This window comes from Harpegnathos saltator, unplaced genomic scaffold (assembly GCF_003227715.2).
Source record: "Harpegnathos saltator strain DR-91 unplaced genomic scaffold, Hsal_v8.6 scaffold39, whole genome shotgun sequence".
In the NCBI taxonomy this organism is placed as follows: domain Eukaryota; kingdom Metazoa; phylum Arthropoda; class Insecta; order Hymenoptera; family Formicidae; genus Harpegnathos; species Harpegnathos saltator.
The window spans coordinates 541,004-558,242 of record NW_020230194.1 but is presented as its reverse complement, the minus strand read 5'-3'; the positions used below and the strand labels follow the sequence as shown (position 1 = coordinate 558,242).

The 17,239-nt window shown below is 53.9% G+C and overlaps 2 protein-coding genes across 8 annotated transcripts in view; one reads left to right on the top strand and one right to left on the bottom strand.

Annotated features, from left to right (window-relative positions):
• Positions 1-17,239, bottom strand: part of LOC105189266 (phosphatase and actin regulator 4) — a 354,456-nt gene that overhangs the window by 324,988 nt on the left and 12,229 nt on the right. The window contains exons 1-2 of one of the 7 annotated variants that reach the window (XM_025300903.1): positions 3,034-4,953; positions 2,369-2,928 (exon numbers count right to left, since the gene is read on the bottom strand). The exons of 3 other annotated variants lie outside the window; for them this stretch is intronic. In XM_025300903.1, coding sequence (XP_025156688.1) covers positions 2,369-2,435 — 67 coding nt within the window. In that variant the 5' untranslated portion in view covers positions 2,436-2,928; positions 3,034-4,953. Of the gene's footprint in view, positions 1-2,368; positions 4,954-17,239 lie in introns of those variants that run through there. 3 more of the 7 variants (XM_025300905.1, XM_025300904.1, XM_025300906.1) reach the window with 3 other exon arrangements.
• LOC105189267 (uncharacterized) lies at positions 9,443-12,500 on the top strand. The gene is made up of 4 exons (XM_011151243.3): positions 9,443-10,036; positions 10,439-10,598; positions 10,816-11,553; positions 12,010-12,500. The coding sequence occupies exons 3-4, from the start codon at positions 11,466-11,468 to the stop codon at positions 12,435-12,437; spliced, it is 516 nt and encodes a 171-aa protein (XP_011149545.1). The 5' UTR covers positions 9,443-10,036; positions 10,439-10,598; positions 10,816-11,465; the 3' UTR covers positions 12,438-12,500.

The following is a 17,239-nucleotide window of genomic DNA, read 5'->3' as shown; positions in this document are numbered from 1 at the left end:
TGTATCGCGAGATGGCTGACAAATTGCACAAAGCTTATCCGCCGGAGATCTCGAGAAGCTCGTAAAAGGACACCGCGTCCTCTGGGAGCAATCGATGACCTAAATGCCCATTGTCATTCGTTGCCAAGTCGACGTGGCGCGCAGCGACTCTTTATTTCGACGAAGCGAAATTCCCCGCTCGGAAGCGCTTATAGCGGACCGTGCCGGAATATCATCGCGATTGATCTCGCGGCAGCACGTTGAGATAACTCTAAACTGCGGTTCATAATTTCTCCTCCTGCTCCTCCCTTCTCTTCCGCCCCCCACGAGACGCATCACGCGCATGTTTCATTCTCCCGCCGGACGCGAGAATAAAACAACAATTATAATAATCGACACTCCTCCTCGACGTTGAATATTTCATCGCAAAGGAGACTACGCAAGCCGTTAAAACTGTTCGGAATAATATTAAAAGCTGACGCGGCTATTAATTTCGCTCGTTCGGCGACGGAAAATACTGTCGACGCAATTAATCGGGAGGGACAAAGGAAAGACTAATTAATTGTATTGGAATCTATTTGACGGTCGATTTAAACGTGCTAAACGCACACGTTCTCTCTCTCTCTCTCTCTCTCTCTCTCTCTCTCTCTCTCTCTCTCTCTCTCTCTCTCTCCCGCCAACAGATCAGCTTTGCCGTCATACCGATCGCATAAACCGACGTAGATAAATCGCAATAAAAGCCCTTATTATGCCGAAGGGCTGAAGGGAGAGAAAGAAGAGCACGCGCGCGGCTCACCGCAGTTTTCCGCGAGCAGGAAATAATTTGTCCTCTGTATCGCACGTAGATAAAGCTTCAAGATTCAGCCGGCATTAACGGCAACCTTCGCAGAACGTGCCGGCACAATCGCCCAAGTTCTTTGACTTTATTATGCAAATTCAAATATCTCGTCCGCCTCTCTTCGACCGCGGCTGAGTGAGTCGCGGTGAGGAAATTTTCGCGAGAGCGACACACCTTCGATTATCTTCGCGTCGGGCGCGTGTACGCGTACGCAGCAGCGATGATAAATCCCCATCGTGCTCTCACGCGAGGTTTGTCGCCTGTTGTTGATAGAAAAGCGCTCATCCCCGCGTACGCGCGTACAACGCTGAAAGGATCTCGATTTTTTCCCGCTCATCGGAGTGTACACGCGGCGAGCTCGGGCGACGCGTGTGTTTAGATAAGCGCAATAAATTCTACACTTTTCCTCTCTCCCTCTCTCTCTCTCTTTCTCTCTCGCGCGCGCGCGCGCGCGCACGGTATTCGCGGATAATATAGCGCGACGAGTGCGCTTTCGGCTCGATACGCTGCTTATTTTTTTAGCCCCGATAGCCGATTGATCTCGCCCTCGGAGATGTTACCGCGCGAATGCGTCACCGTGCGCAAATTGCCGCGCGAGTGAGACAACACGCTGCGAGATAGGATTTTGGGGGAAATATCGGCGTACTCTCGGTGTAGACAAAGGCGCACAGAAAGGGAGGCGGACAGTCAAAAGAATGCACTAGGAAAAATGTATTGTTGCGTGAACCAAAATTTTGTTGTAACAACAAAATAATTTGGTTAAAATATGCCCGACAAAACTGTTTAGTTCCTGTAAACAAATATTCTTGTTTGATTACGGTTTGTTCGTACAACGTAATACTTTTGTTATAGCAACCAAAAAGCTGGAACTGTACGAATTTTGTTAAAAATACTATAATTTTTTCTTAATATATAAAATCTAAATTTTAGTGCACAGAAAGACAAAATAGTATCCACTGGGCATTATTTTAGTTTATGTAAAATAATATTTCGTTATTATGTAACTTTTATAGATAGAATAACTAAAATGCTAGATCTTTATGTATGAAGTCCAAGAACAAAATCGTTTGGTCCAGAGAACAAAGCAGAAAAATATGTTTAGTTGAGACAACTAAATATTTTGTTATATAAAACTTCAAGATATTTGCTTGCTATTAAAAAATGCCTCAACTAAACAGTTTTGTTAGAGATACTAAATTCTTTTTCCTGGTGTGGAGTTGGTGCATAAAAACGCTAAAGAGCTTATTTCAGCTTTGTTTAGCTCTCATGGTCCGAGGCGGTTTGCCGCCGATTCCTGTAGTTTTTGAGCTGAAACTTCTTTTCCTACGGAAGTCAAAGGGGGCATAGATTGCTAAAAGATATAAGACACCCACTGCAGAGTGATAAGTACAGCTGTAAGGGCTGTAATCCACCCTGCTCACGTGCTCATTTTCGACCGCTTCAACTTCGAGAGCTGTTCGACGACTCAGTCATGAACATTATTCAAAGCAATACGACTATCGCGCTAACAATCGCGCAGCAATGCCGATTAATTGTCAGTAACGAACGTACCATCCTTGAAGGGTCCAAACCGCCAGAGGCTCATCGCGCCACGTGTGGTGAAGCCGGGGGAGGACATACGCGCCTGCGACTTGCCGGAAGAACAACGAATCGCGCTTATCTATGCACCGTGTTACGTCACCCCACAGATAGTCCCACAGAGGCAACACGCGCGCACACACAGCACCCACAGCAGATTTCCACACGAGTGTCGCAGCGGGAGGCTTTCGGCGGCGAGTTATCAACACGAGTCGCGCGCGCGCGCGCGCGATCGATCTGCGACGTGCGTGCGAAGAAGCGAGTTTACGCGATAGGTGGTGTTGCGAAAGTTTCGCGCCTTCGTCACTTCGAGCACCGCATTAAGAGGTCGAGATCGCGCCTTCGCGCGACGAAGCTTGTCGAGCAACTTTGTTTAATCTACCTGTCGCGCGTGCCGTCCGTTGTCGATCGCTTCGGATTCGAGAGCTGCTTGGCGAGACTTGCACGAGGAAAAGCGACTCGTCAGGTTGCCCGAGAGACGCGGCAAACTTGGCAGGCGCAACTCAGCGCGTCATCATCGTATCGGTGACATGCTAATAATACGTGCGAAATTGATTTCGATATCACTTCGCGATGTCTATTAATCCCCGCCGCCTCTCATTCTCCGCGTGAAGCTTGAAAATCCCTGGGAAATTTACCCGGCGAAGTCGAGTCGAAGCCGTCCTCGAAAGACGGCGCCTGGCGCCTGGCGCGTTATTGAAGATGGACTAACAATGTGACCGTTCGTAATGACAATTAACGTTGATTAAATGGCCAGTAATATGACTATGCACTCGGCTAGCATCGGCGAGCCAGGACAAGCTCCTCGAGCTCGAACGGTCTTAAATTCTAACCCCGACGCGCGTATTATCCCGACGAGCTAATCTCGGCTAATTAATTTCAACATTATGCCACGACGTGTAATTGATAATTAGCCTGTTTCATTCCCGCAGCGCGTTCACGTGAGGCTCGTTACCGGGAGACTTGTCGCGCTCGGAGAAGACGCGTCGCGTTTACACGCGTCGCGCGCGACCGCTCGCGTTTCGCCTTCTTGGCAGGAAACGCGCTCCGAAGTTAACAACATCCTCCGGGGCAGCACGGGATGCAAGGTCTCCCAAGAGTCGCGGTTACCGACTCTAGCATGCACGTGAAAGACACACCCTGCGCCGGCCGGACGCTGGACGCGACCGCAGGGATATTTGTGCGAGCGACTCGCGCCGGCAGGATGTTTCTCTGATTACACGAGCCGGCCGCTAAAGTCGAAATTACGTAGCCGGGACGTAATGGTGCTTAAAAGCCCGACAAATTCGCGCGACGTCGCGCCCCGCGGTCATGCGCGATTATCCGAGTCAAAGTGTCCGAGAAAGTGGTGTCGAGAAAGTGATTCGTCGTCGGTCGAAGCGAACGCGCGCGTCAAGTCCCTCCGTCTTCGCGTAGATCGACAGTCGCGTGCTCGATCACATCCGGCGGTAATTTTCGGCACACCGTTACGTTATCTTCTCGCCTTCTTCTTCGTCTTTGTCTCTTATCTTTTTGATCAGGCTCCAAATATTTGCTTAATACATTCACTGATACCTTCACTGTCGCGTCACGCGGTACCGTACGTAAGAAGTAAATCGAATCAACGCGCTTCGATGACTCTCGGGCGACTGTCGCTAGCTATCTCTGCGAGAGAAAGAGAGAGAGAGAGAGAGAGAAAAATGTGTGTTTATCGCACGAGAATGTACTCGCCAGGTACGATAATCTTATCTAATCGGCGCGTCGCACTGATCGGCATTCTCTCTCTCTCTCCCTCCCTCTCTCTCTCTCTCTCTCTCTCTCTCTCTCTGTCTTTCGCGTACACGCAAATGATTGATAATCGCGTCGAGTTCAGCGTCAGCACTCAGAACCGAAGCTTCACTCGTCCCTCCTTCCCCTCCGAGCACACTCAGGTCGCAATCGCTGCGACCTCTCGTCGAGGGGTGAGAAAAGTGTCGGTCGCGACGCACTCGATTCTCACTCGATTCCCCGAGCCTCCTCCATCAGCGCACTTTTACACCTCGACGAAGGGCACAGTGCGCGAGCACGATGATCGAGCTATCGGCGGAGGAAGACGGAGCGAGGTCTTCGCTTTGACTGCTTCGCGGCGGTGGAGTGACAACTAACAGCGGAATGAGCGAGCGGGATGACACCGACGGGCGAGCCGCATTCCCCGCGCGCGCTCTCGGCGGCGCGTCTGATGGTTCAACAGATAATTAAACGCCCGTTATGGTCTTGCCGCTAATGAAAACGGCGGAACGACGGATTGCGCGAAAGCGACGCCGCACCGCAGCGGCAATCGCGGCTTTCCCCCGGAGGAGGAGCGACGCGCGACGACTCCCTGTAACTTTCCAAGTCCGTCGGCTGCTCGAAGCGCGCGTCCGCACGTCTACGTGCGGAGTTTCGCTCGCAGAACTCGCAGAACTCGCAGAACTCGCAGACTCCGCGCTGATTTGCGCCACGATCCGCGAAATTCCGCGCCGCGACCCGTCTCGCCGGAGGGCTCGCCCTCGCAAGGTCAATGTTGTCAGTCTCGTGAGCTCCACGCGCGTCCGCGCGATCGATCGGGCTGTCTCTGGCAGGGTTCACCAAGTCGGTCGCCGGAGGCGAACTCGCGGAAAAAGCTGCGGAACGAGCCGCTCGAGCCCGAAGTCGCGTCGGCGGAGCGACTCGAGGCGAGAAGAAGAGAGACGGTGAGGCTTCCACTGATAGACGCGGTATTGCGCGCCGACGAGGCTGATCGCCAGGCTGAAATCCGCGCGCGGCCGTTCTCACCAACGGTACCGGCTGCACTGGCAGTCCCGACCTGGGCTGCTTCGTGTTTACATCGGACTGGAACGTGCCGTCGACGGTACCACGCCTAGCTGGGCTTCCGTCGTTTCAGGCCGCACCAACACCAACACCGACGCGACGCTCGTCGACACTTAAACGCGCTCAACGATCCCCTTCACGAGAGCGGGAAAGCCGTTCTCTGTGACCAGCCGACCGGCGGATGATCGGATTGTGCGCCGGCGACGACGGCGGCGGCGACGGCTACGTCGTGCCTCGTTGCCCCCCGAATGAATGTCGCCCGGTTACCGCGCGCGGGATCGCCCTAAGAATAATCCGCGATTGTCTACATGAGCCGCGGTGTGATGTGACGCAAACAGCGCGGTCCACGGTGAGTGTCCACCGTGCGGACGAGCAAGTGAGAAGGTCATGGGACAGTCCAACCGGCTGGTCTTCCCTCGCCGCTCTCCCTTTGGGGCGAGAGGGAAAGGAGAGGCGGCGCACACACAGGGGTGGGTATATTTATCGTCAAGATCGATGCTCGCCCGAGAAGCCCCGGAGAGTCGGCGGTCTTCCGACTAACAATAAGCGACTCGCGCGAGGCGATAGGCGACAGGGCGATCAAACTGCCGGCCGAAGCGTCGCGATTACATGGTGTCTCCCGTAGCGCTGTGATGGGTAGCCGCGGCAGTTTCGCTTTCGGTAAAAGCAGCCTTCGATTGAAACCCAACGTCGGGCCCGAATCAATGTCGAGCCGCGTAACCTGATTCTTTGAACGCTCTCTTGGTATCCCCCGTTACGTGACGGAGGGCCCACCCTCGTCGCCGGCGACCGAGTGATTCTCTCTCTCTCTCTTCGCCGGCGAAACCCCTTCGTCAATACGACGAGGTCACGAGCTGGAGTATTACCGGCTGAGCCACTCGGGAACTCGATCGGATCTCCCGAGTGCTCCTTCGGCGGCAGGGAACCAGGAAACGCGTTACGTGACCGGACTATGCCAAGTCCCGCGAAAACGGGAGGAGGTCGTGGACCGTCGCGCGAAAGGGAGAGAGAGAGAGAGGGAGAGAGAGAGAGAGAGAGACAGAAACGGAAGCCCGCGAGAGCGGGATCTCGCTCGCCCACACTGGAATTATCAGACACGAGCGATATCACGTCTAGCAGCGTCGTGAGGTGTGAAGGATCACACACTACGGAATCAGTGATCCGTGCATCCGCGGAGGCAAACAAGAACAGCTTATCGTCGAGAACAGAAGTATTTCCAGATATCTCGAAAGTTATCGCGCGCGAGTTGTACAAACAAATCAGCGATTGCGCAACCTCCTCGACACCTCCGCGATAGTATTTTCAGAAGTTCGACGACAGACCACGTGAGGGGATCGCTCCTATGCGATGTTACTCATCGATGCGCGGAGAGAAGAATGAAGCACAATCTTCTGACGAAATACGAACGATACGGAAACTAACGGGACTGAAGTCCGATCAGAAAAATTAATGGTCTAAATTATATCGAGGTCCCTGGTGAACTTTGAACAGAATTCTGGTATTTTCGATCGGAATTTCGATTCGAATCGTTGATATCTCATCTGGGGAAACCGCGTCATTCAAGCAAACATTTTTTTCTCCTCCGGGCATGTAAGAACCGCGTGGGTGGATGATGAATTTGTGGGGTTCTACAGTCAGAAACAAACGCGATCGCGACGCATCCTCGACGGTTCTCTGCTTGGAAAACGCCGTTACGCGTTCGACGAGGATCAACGCGCGGGGCGGGGGAGGAACTTACCGAGAGCGACCAGCGTGTCTCGATAAAACGACAAAGGCGGCGAAAACAACGAAACGCAATGTGCACCCCGGGCGGAAGTGCGCGGCGGAGATCTTAACTATTCAATGGACGTTTGTCCATTCACGGTACGTGACGATGCATTATCCGGAGCCGGCTCTACCCGGACAAACGTTTATCAATGTAACGGCGCGATCCGACATCGCCATTTAACATCGCACCGTTGTTTGCGGCGCGGCGATCGGAGAAAAAAGCCCGCGTGTGCAAATGTTCCTTGACATTCTTTGTGAAAAGCGAAAGACGCCCCAACGGGTTCTGCCTCAAAGCCGCTGGCTAACGATAACCTCGTAACGATAATCGATCGACGAAGCGTCAAGCGCCTCGGTCGCCATCGCAAGAGAGAGAGAGAGAGAGAGAGAGAGAGAGAGAGAGACAGAGACACAGAGAGGGAGAGAGGAGGGGAGCCTCATGACGCCCCGGTTTATTTTTTTTCTTTACGCAAGCACTAAGAAAAGAGATCCTTCTCTCTCTCTCTCTCTCTCTCTCTCTCTCTCTCTCTCTCTCTCTCTCTCTGGCCACGAGCTGGAAAAGATTTTCGAAGTGGCCGAGACGTCGGGCCGCCGTCATCCAAGTTCAGTGGCGAAGAAAATGGCCTTGAGGGGAATTTTCAAGCCGTCGCTGAAATAGATGAGCGCGACGCGTCGGATATTTCCGGAAACAACACATCATTCGAGGGGCTGAACATCGTCGTCATCGTCACCTTCGTCGTCATCGCGAGCGAGAGAGAGATACACGTCATTCGAGACCCATCCGGAGCAAGATGGACGGGGTGTGTAAGGCCGCGGTCGAGATATCGATCGACGAGATTATCGGGGTCGTAACGACGCGTTATCGTCGTACGTATCACCTGGCCGGTACGTGGCTTTCAATTTTTCGAAGGGCGCGCCCTCCGAGGGCCGCAAAACTCTGCCCGACGACACGACACGAGACTCGCCCCCGACGAGAAGATCGAGGAGGAACGATAAAAGTTTATGGCGACAAGACGTCGGTGCAGTCGCGATAGCGCAATAACCGCACCGAGTCGGCGTAGAACGTGGAAGCTGGCGTGCAGTCGTTCGCTCGCTCGCGGAATTTACGAGCGTATCAGCGAAACATGCGAAAGCGGAACTGTCTTCTCCGGACGATGATAGAGCGACGCATTAGAATAATTACTTTTTCGTCGGTGCATCAGGTTAATGATAACGTTGCGCGCGGGATTATCTCTCCTTCCTGCCGCGTTCTCCCTTTTTCCCTCTCTCTCTCTCTCTCTCTCTCTCTCTCTCTCTCTCTCTCTCTCCCTCTCTCTCTCTCTCTCTCCCCCTCTCTTTCACTCTCGAGCCCTCGCACGACCGAGCACGACACCTCCGCGTCGTAATCGCTGTATGGAATTAACACGAAACAAACACCTCCTTCCCCATTTAAGAGGATCAGCCTCGTAAATCTTCGGCGGCGCGAGCAACGCCTCGCAAAAACGCGTCACTCAAGAATCACGATAACGATAAGAAGCGTTAGCAGCGCGTCCCGCTATCGATCGCTCGCGAGCCGAGAGCCTTTTTTCTCAACCTTCGCTCGTAGCCGACGCGCGGGGGAGCTATAATTACCGCCTGGTAACCGTAGACCGACATTGTCGCTCTCGCACCGGAAGGATTAAACCGAAGGCTGGCACGACGACGAAGCTTCCCACTTTTCAACGTGGCGATGGGCGATCTTTTATCGTTTCCCCGAGAGACGGTCGTCGTGCCGTCGTCGGGGTCGTGCATTTATCCTCCGCAGCGGCCGCGCGGAATAAACGTCGGGCCGCAACGAGAGAGAGAGAGAGAGAGAGAGAGAGAGAGAGGGGGGGAGGGGGAGAGGGAGGGAGAGGGAAAGGGAGACAGCGCTAGGCCTCTTTACGGCTCGGTAACGAGCTCAAGTTAGACGACTCGTAATAATGGCTCGTCCGCAGACACAAAACGACGCGGTGCGCACATAAAGTTCGACGCGTACACCAGACGCACAAAGAGCCCGGAGATTAGAGTTACTCTCTACCGTTCTCTCGCCTGGCCCGATAGGAAACTCGGCGAAATGTTTGTTCCGTCGCGCGGCCGGCCGCTCGTTCTCTCTCTCTCTCTCTCTCTCTCTCTCTCTCTCTCTTCTCCCTCCTTGCCTCCTTCTCTCTCTTTGCCGCTTCCTCTCGTTAAGTCGCAAATCCGATCGCGATTGTTGTGCGAGAGTCTTAGGCCCGCCGCTGTGCTTTGCACTCCCGGCGGGATGCTTTAAAACCACGGACGGCGACCTGAGGACGAAGTCGATCGATAAGGAGAAAGACAAAGTTAGACAGAGAGAGAGAGAGAGAGAAGGTAGGAGCGCTCGTCGATGCTAGTCCGGTCGCGGCGAACGCGCGACACGATTCGCGCGGCGCCAGATTCCCGCGGGAAATTACGTAAGCGTCGATAAAGAGCTCATAATTCGCGTGACGCGTAATACGCGCAATATCGCGCGTTTTTTTCCAGTTGCGTGACTGGAAGCTGACGCTCCCCGTGCGCTGCCGCGTGGCGCGAACGCGCGCGCGTCGTCTCTCTGGCGAATCAATAAAAACATCGACCGAAAATATTATGCGACGCCGCCTCTCCTTCGCCTCTTAACGCGCTCGGCACACTCGCGGAATATCGCTCAGTCGGCGCGGCGCGGCGACGAGCGGAGACGAGAGTGCGTCGCGCGTTTATTTCTGTGCGTAACGAGCAACAACGAATGCGCGCGCGGCGCTTCACGCCGCGCGCATTTGCGCTCCCATTTGCCGGCTTCGTTAGCGAAATTAGTCATTCGAGTCGTGTGTTCGAATTAACGTCTCCCGCCTGTCACTCGATCGAGAGCTGCCGCGCGCGCGCGTTTGCATATAAGAACGACAGAACGTCGCGTCGCAATTCAGACAAACTCCAACGGCCATTAAGTACGATTTATGTCCGGTGAGTCGCCGCCGCCGCCGCGCCGGCGCGAAATGAGATTCCTCGTGTACCTCGCCATTGTCTTCGCGGTGCTGAACTTCGTTCACGCGCGGCCGTTTCCTCAATTTGACGACGGTGAGTTTATTTGCCTCGGGTTCTCCTCGGCCAATGGACGATTTCCGAACGCGACGAGAAATTTGTGACGAAGAATCGTGACGGCGCTCGCACGAGCCGAGAATCATGACGTTCGGATCGTTTGGAAAACGCGATGTTTTTCCCGAAGGGAAATTTTGTGTCCGAGAAGTAGCGTGTTGTACGAGAAAAATTGTTAGCGCGATTAAAAGAAAGAAAAATTGACAGAAACACGAAGATGCGTTTCTTTCAAGAAATCGTTGAAGTGAAAATTTCGAAGAAAGAATCCTCGCGACGAAACGACGTTACAAATCTACGCGAAAGTAACGTTCTTCTGTTCCGACATGTTTGCTGAATAACGAGCGAACAAGCTGCGTAATTAATATCGTAATTTTCATCTTACAGACGGTCAAGAGGGATTGGCCGACAGAGAAGCCGCGTACTACGGGTTCCCATTGTTCTGGTACAGGAGACCCTTCTACGACGACAATGACGAAATTGTTAATGGAGGTCAGGCTTTAGACACGAAGCGAAGGTCGTCCACCATGTCCTACGTCGACGTCGGGTAAAGCACAAAATGAGAATTATGCAGGTTCTCGTGAAAAACGCGCGTGCCGTCGCTCGAGAGAAAAGCCGAGATGTGTAACTTTGAAAAAGTCGAGCCAACTTTTCGGTCAAGCGGCACACACCGCGCCCTTCGCGTACGCGAGCGTAAAGAAACGTCAGTGTGAGTAAAACTGCGAAAAAATTGATGCGAGGGAAAACTGTTTCTCTTTCCACAGAGCCGGCTGGGGTCGTTGAAGAAAATTGCCAAGGAAAAGCTGTTCGAAGACATCGAGACCTGAATGTACCCTTCGAAAACTTCGCTGAGTCGAGCTGACGGACGGCCGCCTGTCGAGGGGATTTACTACTCGCCATTTGTCCCTATCCACTATATTTGCCTATCATGCACCATTTACTATTTTCTTATGATTTGTAATATATAAACGTTTAATGCACACACCTCGCCTTCTGTCCTCTTCTTCCTCCTCCGCGCAGCAGCGACACGCGCACTCCTTCGATTCGTTCGACGCATTTCGCTACGCACGAGAGCGGTCGCGCGCGAGCGTGGTAAACATTTTGATACTTGCCACTAACAAAGTTCGCGAGCTCCGAAAAAGCCGTGTGGTGGCCTCTCGAAGATTCGCACCATCTGAGTTGGCTCAAGAGAGGATTACCTCGGTAAGCGGACAAACAAGCAATTAGACGAACGTTTCTCGCGAAAGACCTGCAACTGCCGCAAGGACACCGCGCTAAACTCGCCGCTAAACTCGCGGTCAAATATTGGCCCACGCGTTAACCTCAGCGACGCCGCATATAAGCGATAACGCGGGATTCTAGAAGCCAGTGCGAGCCGTAAACTGAGAGGTAACTGAGAGAGCGTCAATTATCAATGAAACCACGGAGTTACGCCCGACTCCTCCTCGCCCTCGTCGCGACGATCGAGGTGGCACCGGCGCCTACGAGAAATTTGGAACTGGGTGAGTCGCAAGCTTTCCGCTCGGCTGCCCGGCGCGATATCTTCGGCAAGAAGTAACATACGTCGCGCAGACTTGGGGCGACTTTGTTGCTGAGTCACAGAAACTTAGAAATTCGACGGGACACGTGTGTCCAAGAGATAGATAACGACGGCAGAAGGAGAGAGAGAGTCCAAGTTAATATATAAAAGTTTGATCGCAAAAGCACAAAATGAGAGAGAGAGAGAGAGAGAGAGAGAGAAGTCGATACATTTTCATATGCGAGCGATATGAAACGCGCGGATTTTTAACGCCTCGCGACGAGTTGTCCAACACAGCGACCATTCGCTGGAGGTTCGCCCGCGCGGTGCTAAGAACGAGGCTACTCCCCCTCCCCCCCTCAAGTGTTCGTAAATTACGGCAAGAGATGATTGCTTCGCAAAGCCTTGGCTAACGAGAACATTTGTTATGTTGACACAGTGCCCAGGACCGTCTGGCAGGATGTTGGTTTGCGCGGTTTCTACGGGCCGTGGAGCATCTTGGTGAAGCGGAACGGGGATTATGTTGATTACGCCGATTACGGCGCCCGAGTCGAGCAGTACCAGCCTAATTTGCCGGAGATGCAGTACGACGACGTATCGATAACCGGCGGGTATCGCGACGCGGCGCCTTCGGCTTACGATAACGTCCTGTCGAAACTTAACACGATGCTCAGCTCGGCGGGCCTCGCCGATTTCCGCACGGGAATTCGCAGCGGTGATTGGATCGACCGAAGTACCGATGACCCGGAACTGCAGGAGGAAGGATATCGAGAGTATACTGATTCCCAGAAAGTCGACGGAGACACCACCGACGAGGCCGACGACGCGGCGATCTTGAGCGCGGAGGTTCACAGGGAGATTTTGTAAAATATCAGATATAATATCGATAATAATAAAAAAAATGACATGCATTCTACACCGGATCGATACTGTTGCTCCCGTAGAGGAATTTCCCAGAGTTCTCCCGTTTGCGATCAAAATTCCCAAATTTGTTCCGGAATTGGTCATCCGATTACGATGACAGTTTGGAATCTCATTCTTATCCTAAGCATGGCTCCTCCCCTTAAAATCGGAACCAAAATATTATGGAAACTCGCCCTACTCTCAATCGGCAACGTATCAAACAGGGAGCCCTATTTTTACCCCGACTACTGTATCGAAAAGAATAATAGATGAGAAAGAATGAAGTTGCAGGATGCAAAATGAAGACGAGAAATAATAGGGAAACTTGGAGCTTACCACTCGAGGCCGCGTATTTGAAACTTACGTTTCCAACTGTCCGAATCTGCGTGAAGATCTCGGCCGGTCGCACCGGATCCCAATTAGATCCCAAGAAATTTTCGTCCTCGATCAAGTTCGCGATACGACATTCGCGGGGAGCGCGGGAGCGGGAGTGAACTTTCGCTGTCGATTTATTTTCAAACTCGCACCCCGCCCGCGATATTTCGTATTCATCGACCCGTCGAAAAACCCAACTCCGCCGACTTCCGCTAAGGCCAAAAGCGGCCGGCCGCGGTCTCGCGCCTCGGATAACAACGAGATATAACCACTTGCGCCGCCCTTATCTGAAGTTTAATCGCGACCCGCGACGAGCCGCGCGTGTTCGTGACGGTAAATTAATGAAACCGGAAGCGCACTGATTTTCAACGAGGAGATCTTAACGAGCTCTTTGTCCCGAAGGTCGCGACGCGCGTTTCCCCGGAGAGCCGACAATGTCGTGCCGGTTCTTCGGGCTTGCCGAGGTCTCTCTCTCTCTCTCTCTCTCTCTCTCTCTCTCTCTCTCGGCGACGAACCACGGTAACGTACGCTTAAACGGAGATTCTCGTGAATATTTAACGAAGCACTAAGAGGATGAGCTACCCCGAAGGCGCAACCCCGGCGCTGGCACGAAAACGACGAACGACAAAGTTGCTTATTCTTCTTCCCTCTCCCTAACCCCCGCCCTTTAATCCCACCGCTCGGCAGAGTAAGTTGCAGCCAACTACGAATGGCCGCGGCTCCTTCTTTTTTTCCTCTCTCTCTCTCTCTCTCTCTCTCTCTTTCCCCCTGTCCTCTCCCTCCCTCCTCGGCATCCGCCGATATCTCTCGTATCGGAGCGCACGAGGAATTGCGTCGCTGTGCTTTTATCGTCGTGGCTTATTACACTCGCGGAGATTAAAGAAGTTTTCCTCGCGCGCGCGGTGCGGGACGCTCGTAACGTGTAGCACCAATTTTGCCGATTGTATATTACCGCCACGTCGAATGCGCCCGCCGCAGTTATCTCGACGTGCGCCGCGCAAAGGGAACAATAACTCGATCAAGCCGTGTGCCGTTACATAGACTGCATAAAACGCACGCGGAAACGCGAAGCGGCGAAAGGGGAGTTTCGCGCTCCGCGTTGCCTCGCAAAAATATGGCGCGCAATCACGCGCCTTTGACCAATCCGCCCCCCTCCCTCGTCTCCCTCACCAGCCACCTGCCATCTGCTGCCACCCCCGCGAAATTGCGCAGCGCAGCCCGTCACGCAATGCGAATTCATTATCGCCGACGGGTGCGACCGCGCGCGTGCCGCGAGCGTGGGCGCGGAAGAAATGAACGAGAGGTAGAAGGGCGGGAGGGGGCAAGAAAGACGAGGACGACGACAAAGCGCATACGTCGATGAATATTAGCGCGAGCGCGTTCCGCGGAAGCGGCGTTTTACCGATCGCAGCGGCGGGCAAAACGTCGCGGCGCAGAAAGCGCGCCTAGAGGTTGGAGGCGCCGGGAGGGATGGAGGGGGGCGAGTGGAGTGTACGCTTTGAATATTCATATTAGGGATTGCGCGCTGATTAAATGCAAATTAAACGAATCTCCTTTCCGGCTGACCAGATGGTTCGCGAGGTATCCGCTAATTTGAGTGCCCCCGGGCGCGTTCGGCGCGGGCCCCCTCTCGAGACTCGCGGAGAGTCGCCGCCGCCAGCGGGATGCGCGGGTCCTCTCCACCGGAGGACCCATTGCCACGCCCCGTTCACCGATAATTATGAAAAAGATGCGAGTTGATGTCCAGCCGACACGACGCCGCGACGCGGCGTCGACTTTGCGCGAGCGCGTTTCGTTCGCAAGATAACCGGTGAGCGAGTGCGGAGTTGGCGACAATTATTTTTTTATAACATGTTGTCTTCGGATGTTGGAGAACTTGGTGGTGGACAATTTCTCACAATCGCGTTCTATAACCCATGTTGAAATATATACGATGATATAATGTTTGGTTATTAACTGAAGGAACACTCGTCGCGACGATTTACGGACAAACTTCGAGAGCAGACTGCAGACTTCGAGAAGGCCTCCGCTTCAACAAACGCATCGCACGTGATGCGTCCCTACCCAGAGTCGTCGCAAATTCCCGTTTTTGCGAGTTTCGCAGCGCGCTCCGCATATATCCGATAGGAAAATGTTCAATTAACTCCCGGAAGTGACTGCAGGAGACAAATTTTCTTCCTTCGCGGATATACGCGGTGCGTCATCGAGATAACATTTCGCAATCTCGAGTCAGCCGACTTCGTCGTCGTCGTCGTCTTCCTCAGCCACCCGACGCTGCGCGCGTTCCGAGCGGCAGCAGCGATCTCCTCTGTGAGCCGCCGAGAGGCCTCCAGAGATCCGTATTAAAATGATAGCGCATAGCGCGCCGAGTGACCACCACCGAGCGGACACCGAAATACTCGCAATATATTTAGTGCCAGTCTCGATTGTCTATTTAACGCGCGCGCCTGCCGCCGCGTTTTATCCACCCGCTAATGCGGGAACGCTCCTCCTCGGGCGTTCTCCTCCGAGCTCGACGGTGCTAACTTCATTTACCGCCGGCGCGCGGCGCGCGGAAATAACAAAGACGAATTTCGACCGGTGACTTAACCCCGACGAGCGGCGGCGTCCGCCGTAAGTGACTGCGCGAAATTTAATTCCCGCTCGCGAGAGACATATAATGCCATTCCGTGATACGTTTACGCCGCTCGAGCGCGAACAAGCGAGCGAACGAGCCAGTCGACGGGCTGGATTTCAATTAACTCCGCGCGGACGACGAATTATGTTCCTGACAGTTCCTGAGAGAGAGAGAGAGAGAGAGAGAGAGAGAGGCTCTTGTTGTCGCGCCAGCCTCTGACCGGTACTTACGGGTTTAACATTTTGCCGGCCGCCGGGAACATTGATTCGCTCACGCGAAATTCTCTGTGAGAGGAAGAGGAAGACAGGAAGAAAGTGAGCGCGGTCTCGAGCTGTGTCTGATCTCGGTGGTTTTTAGCCCCGGCTCAATTCACGCCAAGTTTCGGACGAAGGACGAGGATTTTGGGAATATTCGCACCTGCAGGGGTAAAATGGTATTCGTCCAGCCCGATACGAGAATGTCTTTCAACAGGAGAATTTCTCCATCGAGCAAGACGCTGAAATTCCTACAAAAAATTACAAACCACCTCGTATCTCGTAGCCTACGAACTGAGACCGTACTCTGATTACCAGAGAGAGAAAAAACTCGCTAATGCACGGGTGACGTGAGAAGAATTTAAGGATCAACCACGCACAGTCGCGTATGTATAGCGTCTAGACGGGATATAAATTTAATAAGGACTCTCACGTCTCTCGCGCGCGTAAGAGACGGAAAAGAACTCAGGAAACGCCGGAGAGGCAGACGAGGGCCAGACCCGAGAGCATTCCTCGCGTGAGGCTGCTCATTACCTTATCCCCGTTGTTGTTTTATTACCCCGGCTCGTTTCCGCCAGCACATTCTTAAACGGAACGGCTCTCGCTTCTCCGGCGATGCGATATCGCTCTACAATAGCCAGACATGATAAACGCGCGCTCCTGCACCCGGTGCAGGATCCTTCGATCCTTCGCTTCCCGAGGACGACGCGGTCACCGCGGTAGAATGGAGCAAGATTTATGGTGGAAAAAAAAGAAGCAGGCAGGACCCGGTCCATTTGTACGGGTCCTCGCGGGTCTCCGCGGCTCAGCCCCCCCCCCTCAACCCAGGATGCGCGCGGCCGAATCATGAATGCCCGCAAATCTCTCAGCCGTCGCGCGGTTCTTTGGCGCCGGCGAATCGGAACGAGCAGCGCGCGGGAGGGCTGGAGTGGCCTCTTTATCAGGACCTCGTGATTTGTCAGCCGTGAGAATGGAGAGTCCAGTGGAGAGCGCAATAACGGCGGCCGATGGTGATGCCCTAACCGTGTCCGCGACTTCTTACTCCGTCAGGCCTCTCCCGCTGCTGTCTACACGGCCGACAACGTCGGCAGGATGGCAAAAAACGGAGCGCGATCGAGTAGCACCACGGCCGAGAAAGCATCCATTCTCTTTCTCTCTCTCTTCCTCTTCCTATTGTCGCTCCGCGACTCAACGGTCCGACGTTGTCCGGTCCGGCTCCGCTCGCGAACTCGTGAGCGATAACAAAGGAGAAGGAGGAAGAGAACGTGGACGGCGACCCCACAAGAGGTCGTTATTTCGCGGTGCACGACATATCTCTGTCACGGCCGACCTCTCCCCCCCCCCTCCCCGTCAATGTGGCGGCAAGTCACCGCGGCGAAAGTCCCGAGCTTAAGCTACGCATTTCTCTCTCGCGACGCGTGGAAATTGCGCGCGGAACCATTTCCCCCGAGCCGCCCTCCTCCTCCTCCTTCTCTCCCGCTGCTGCTGTTCCACCCGCCGCACCGCGACGCGTCTCTGTG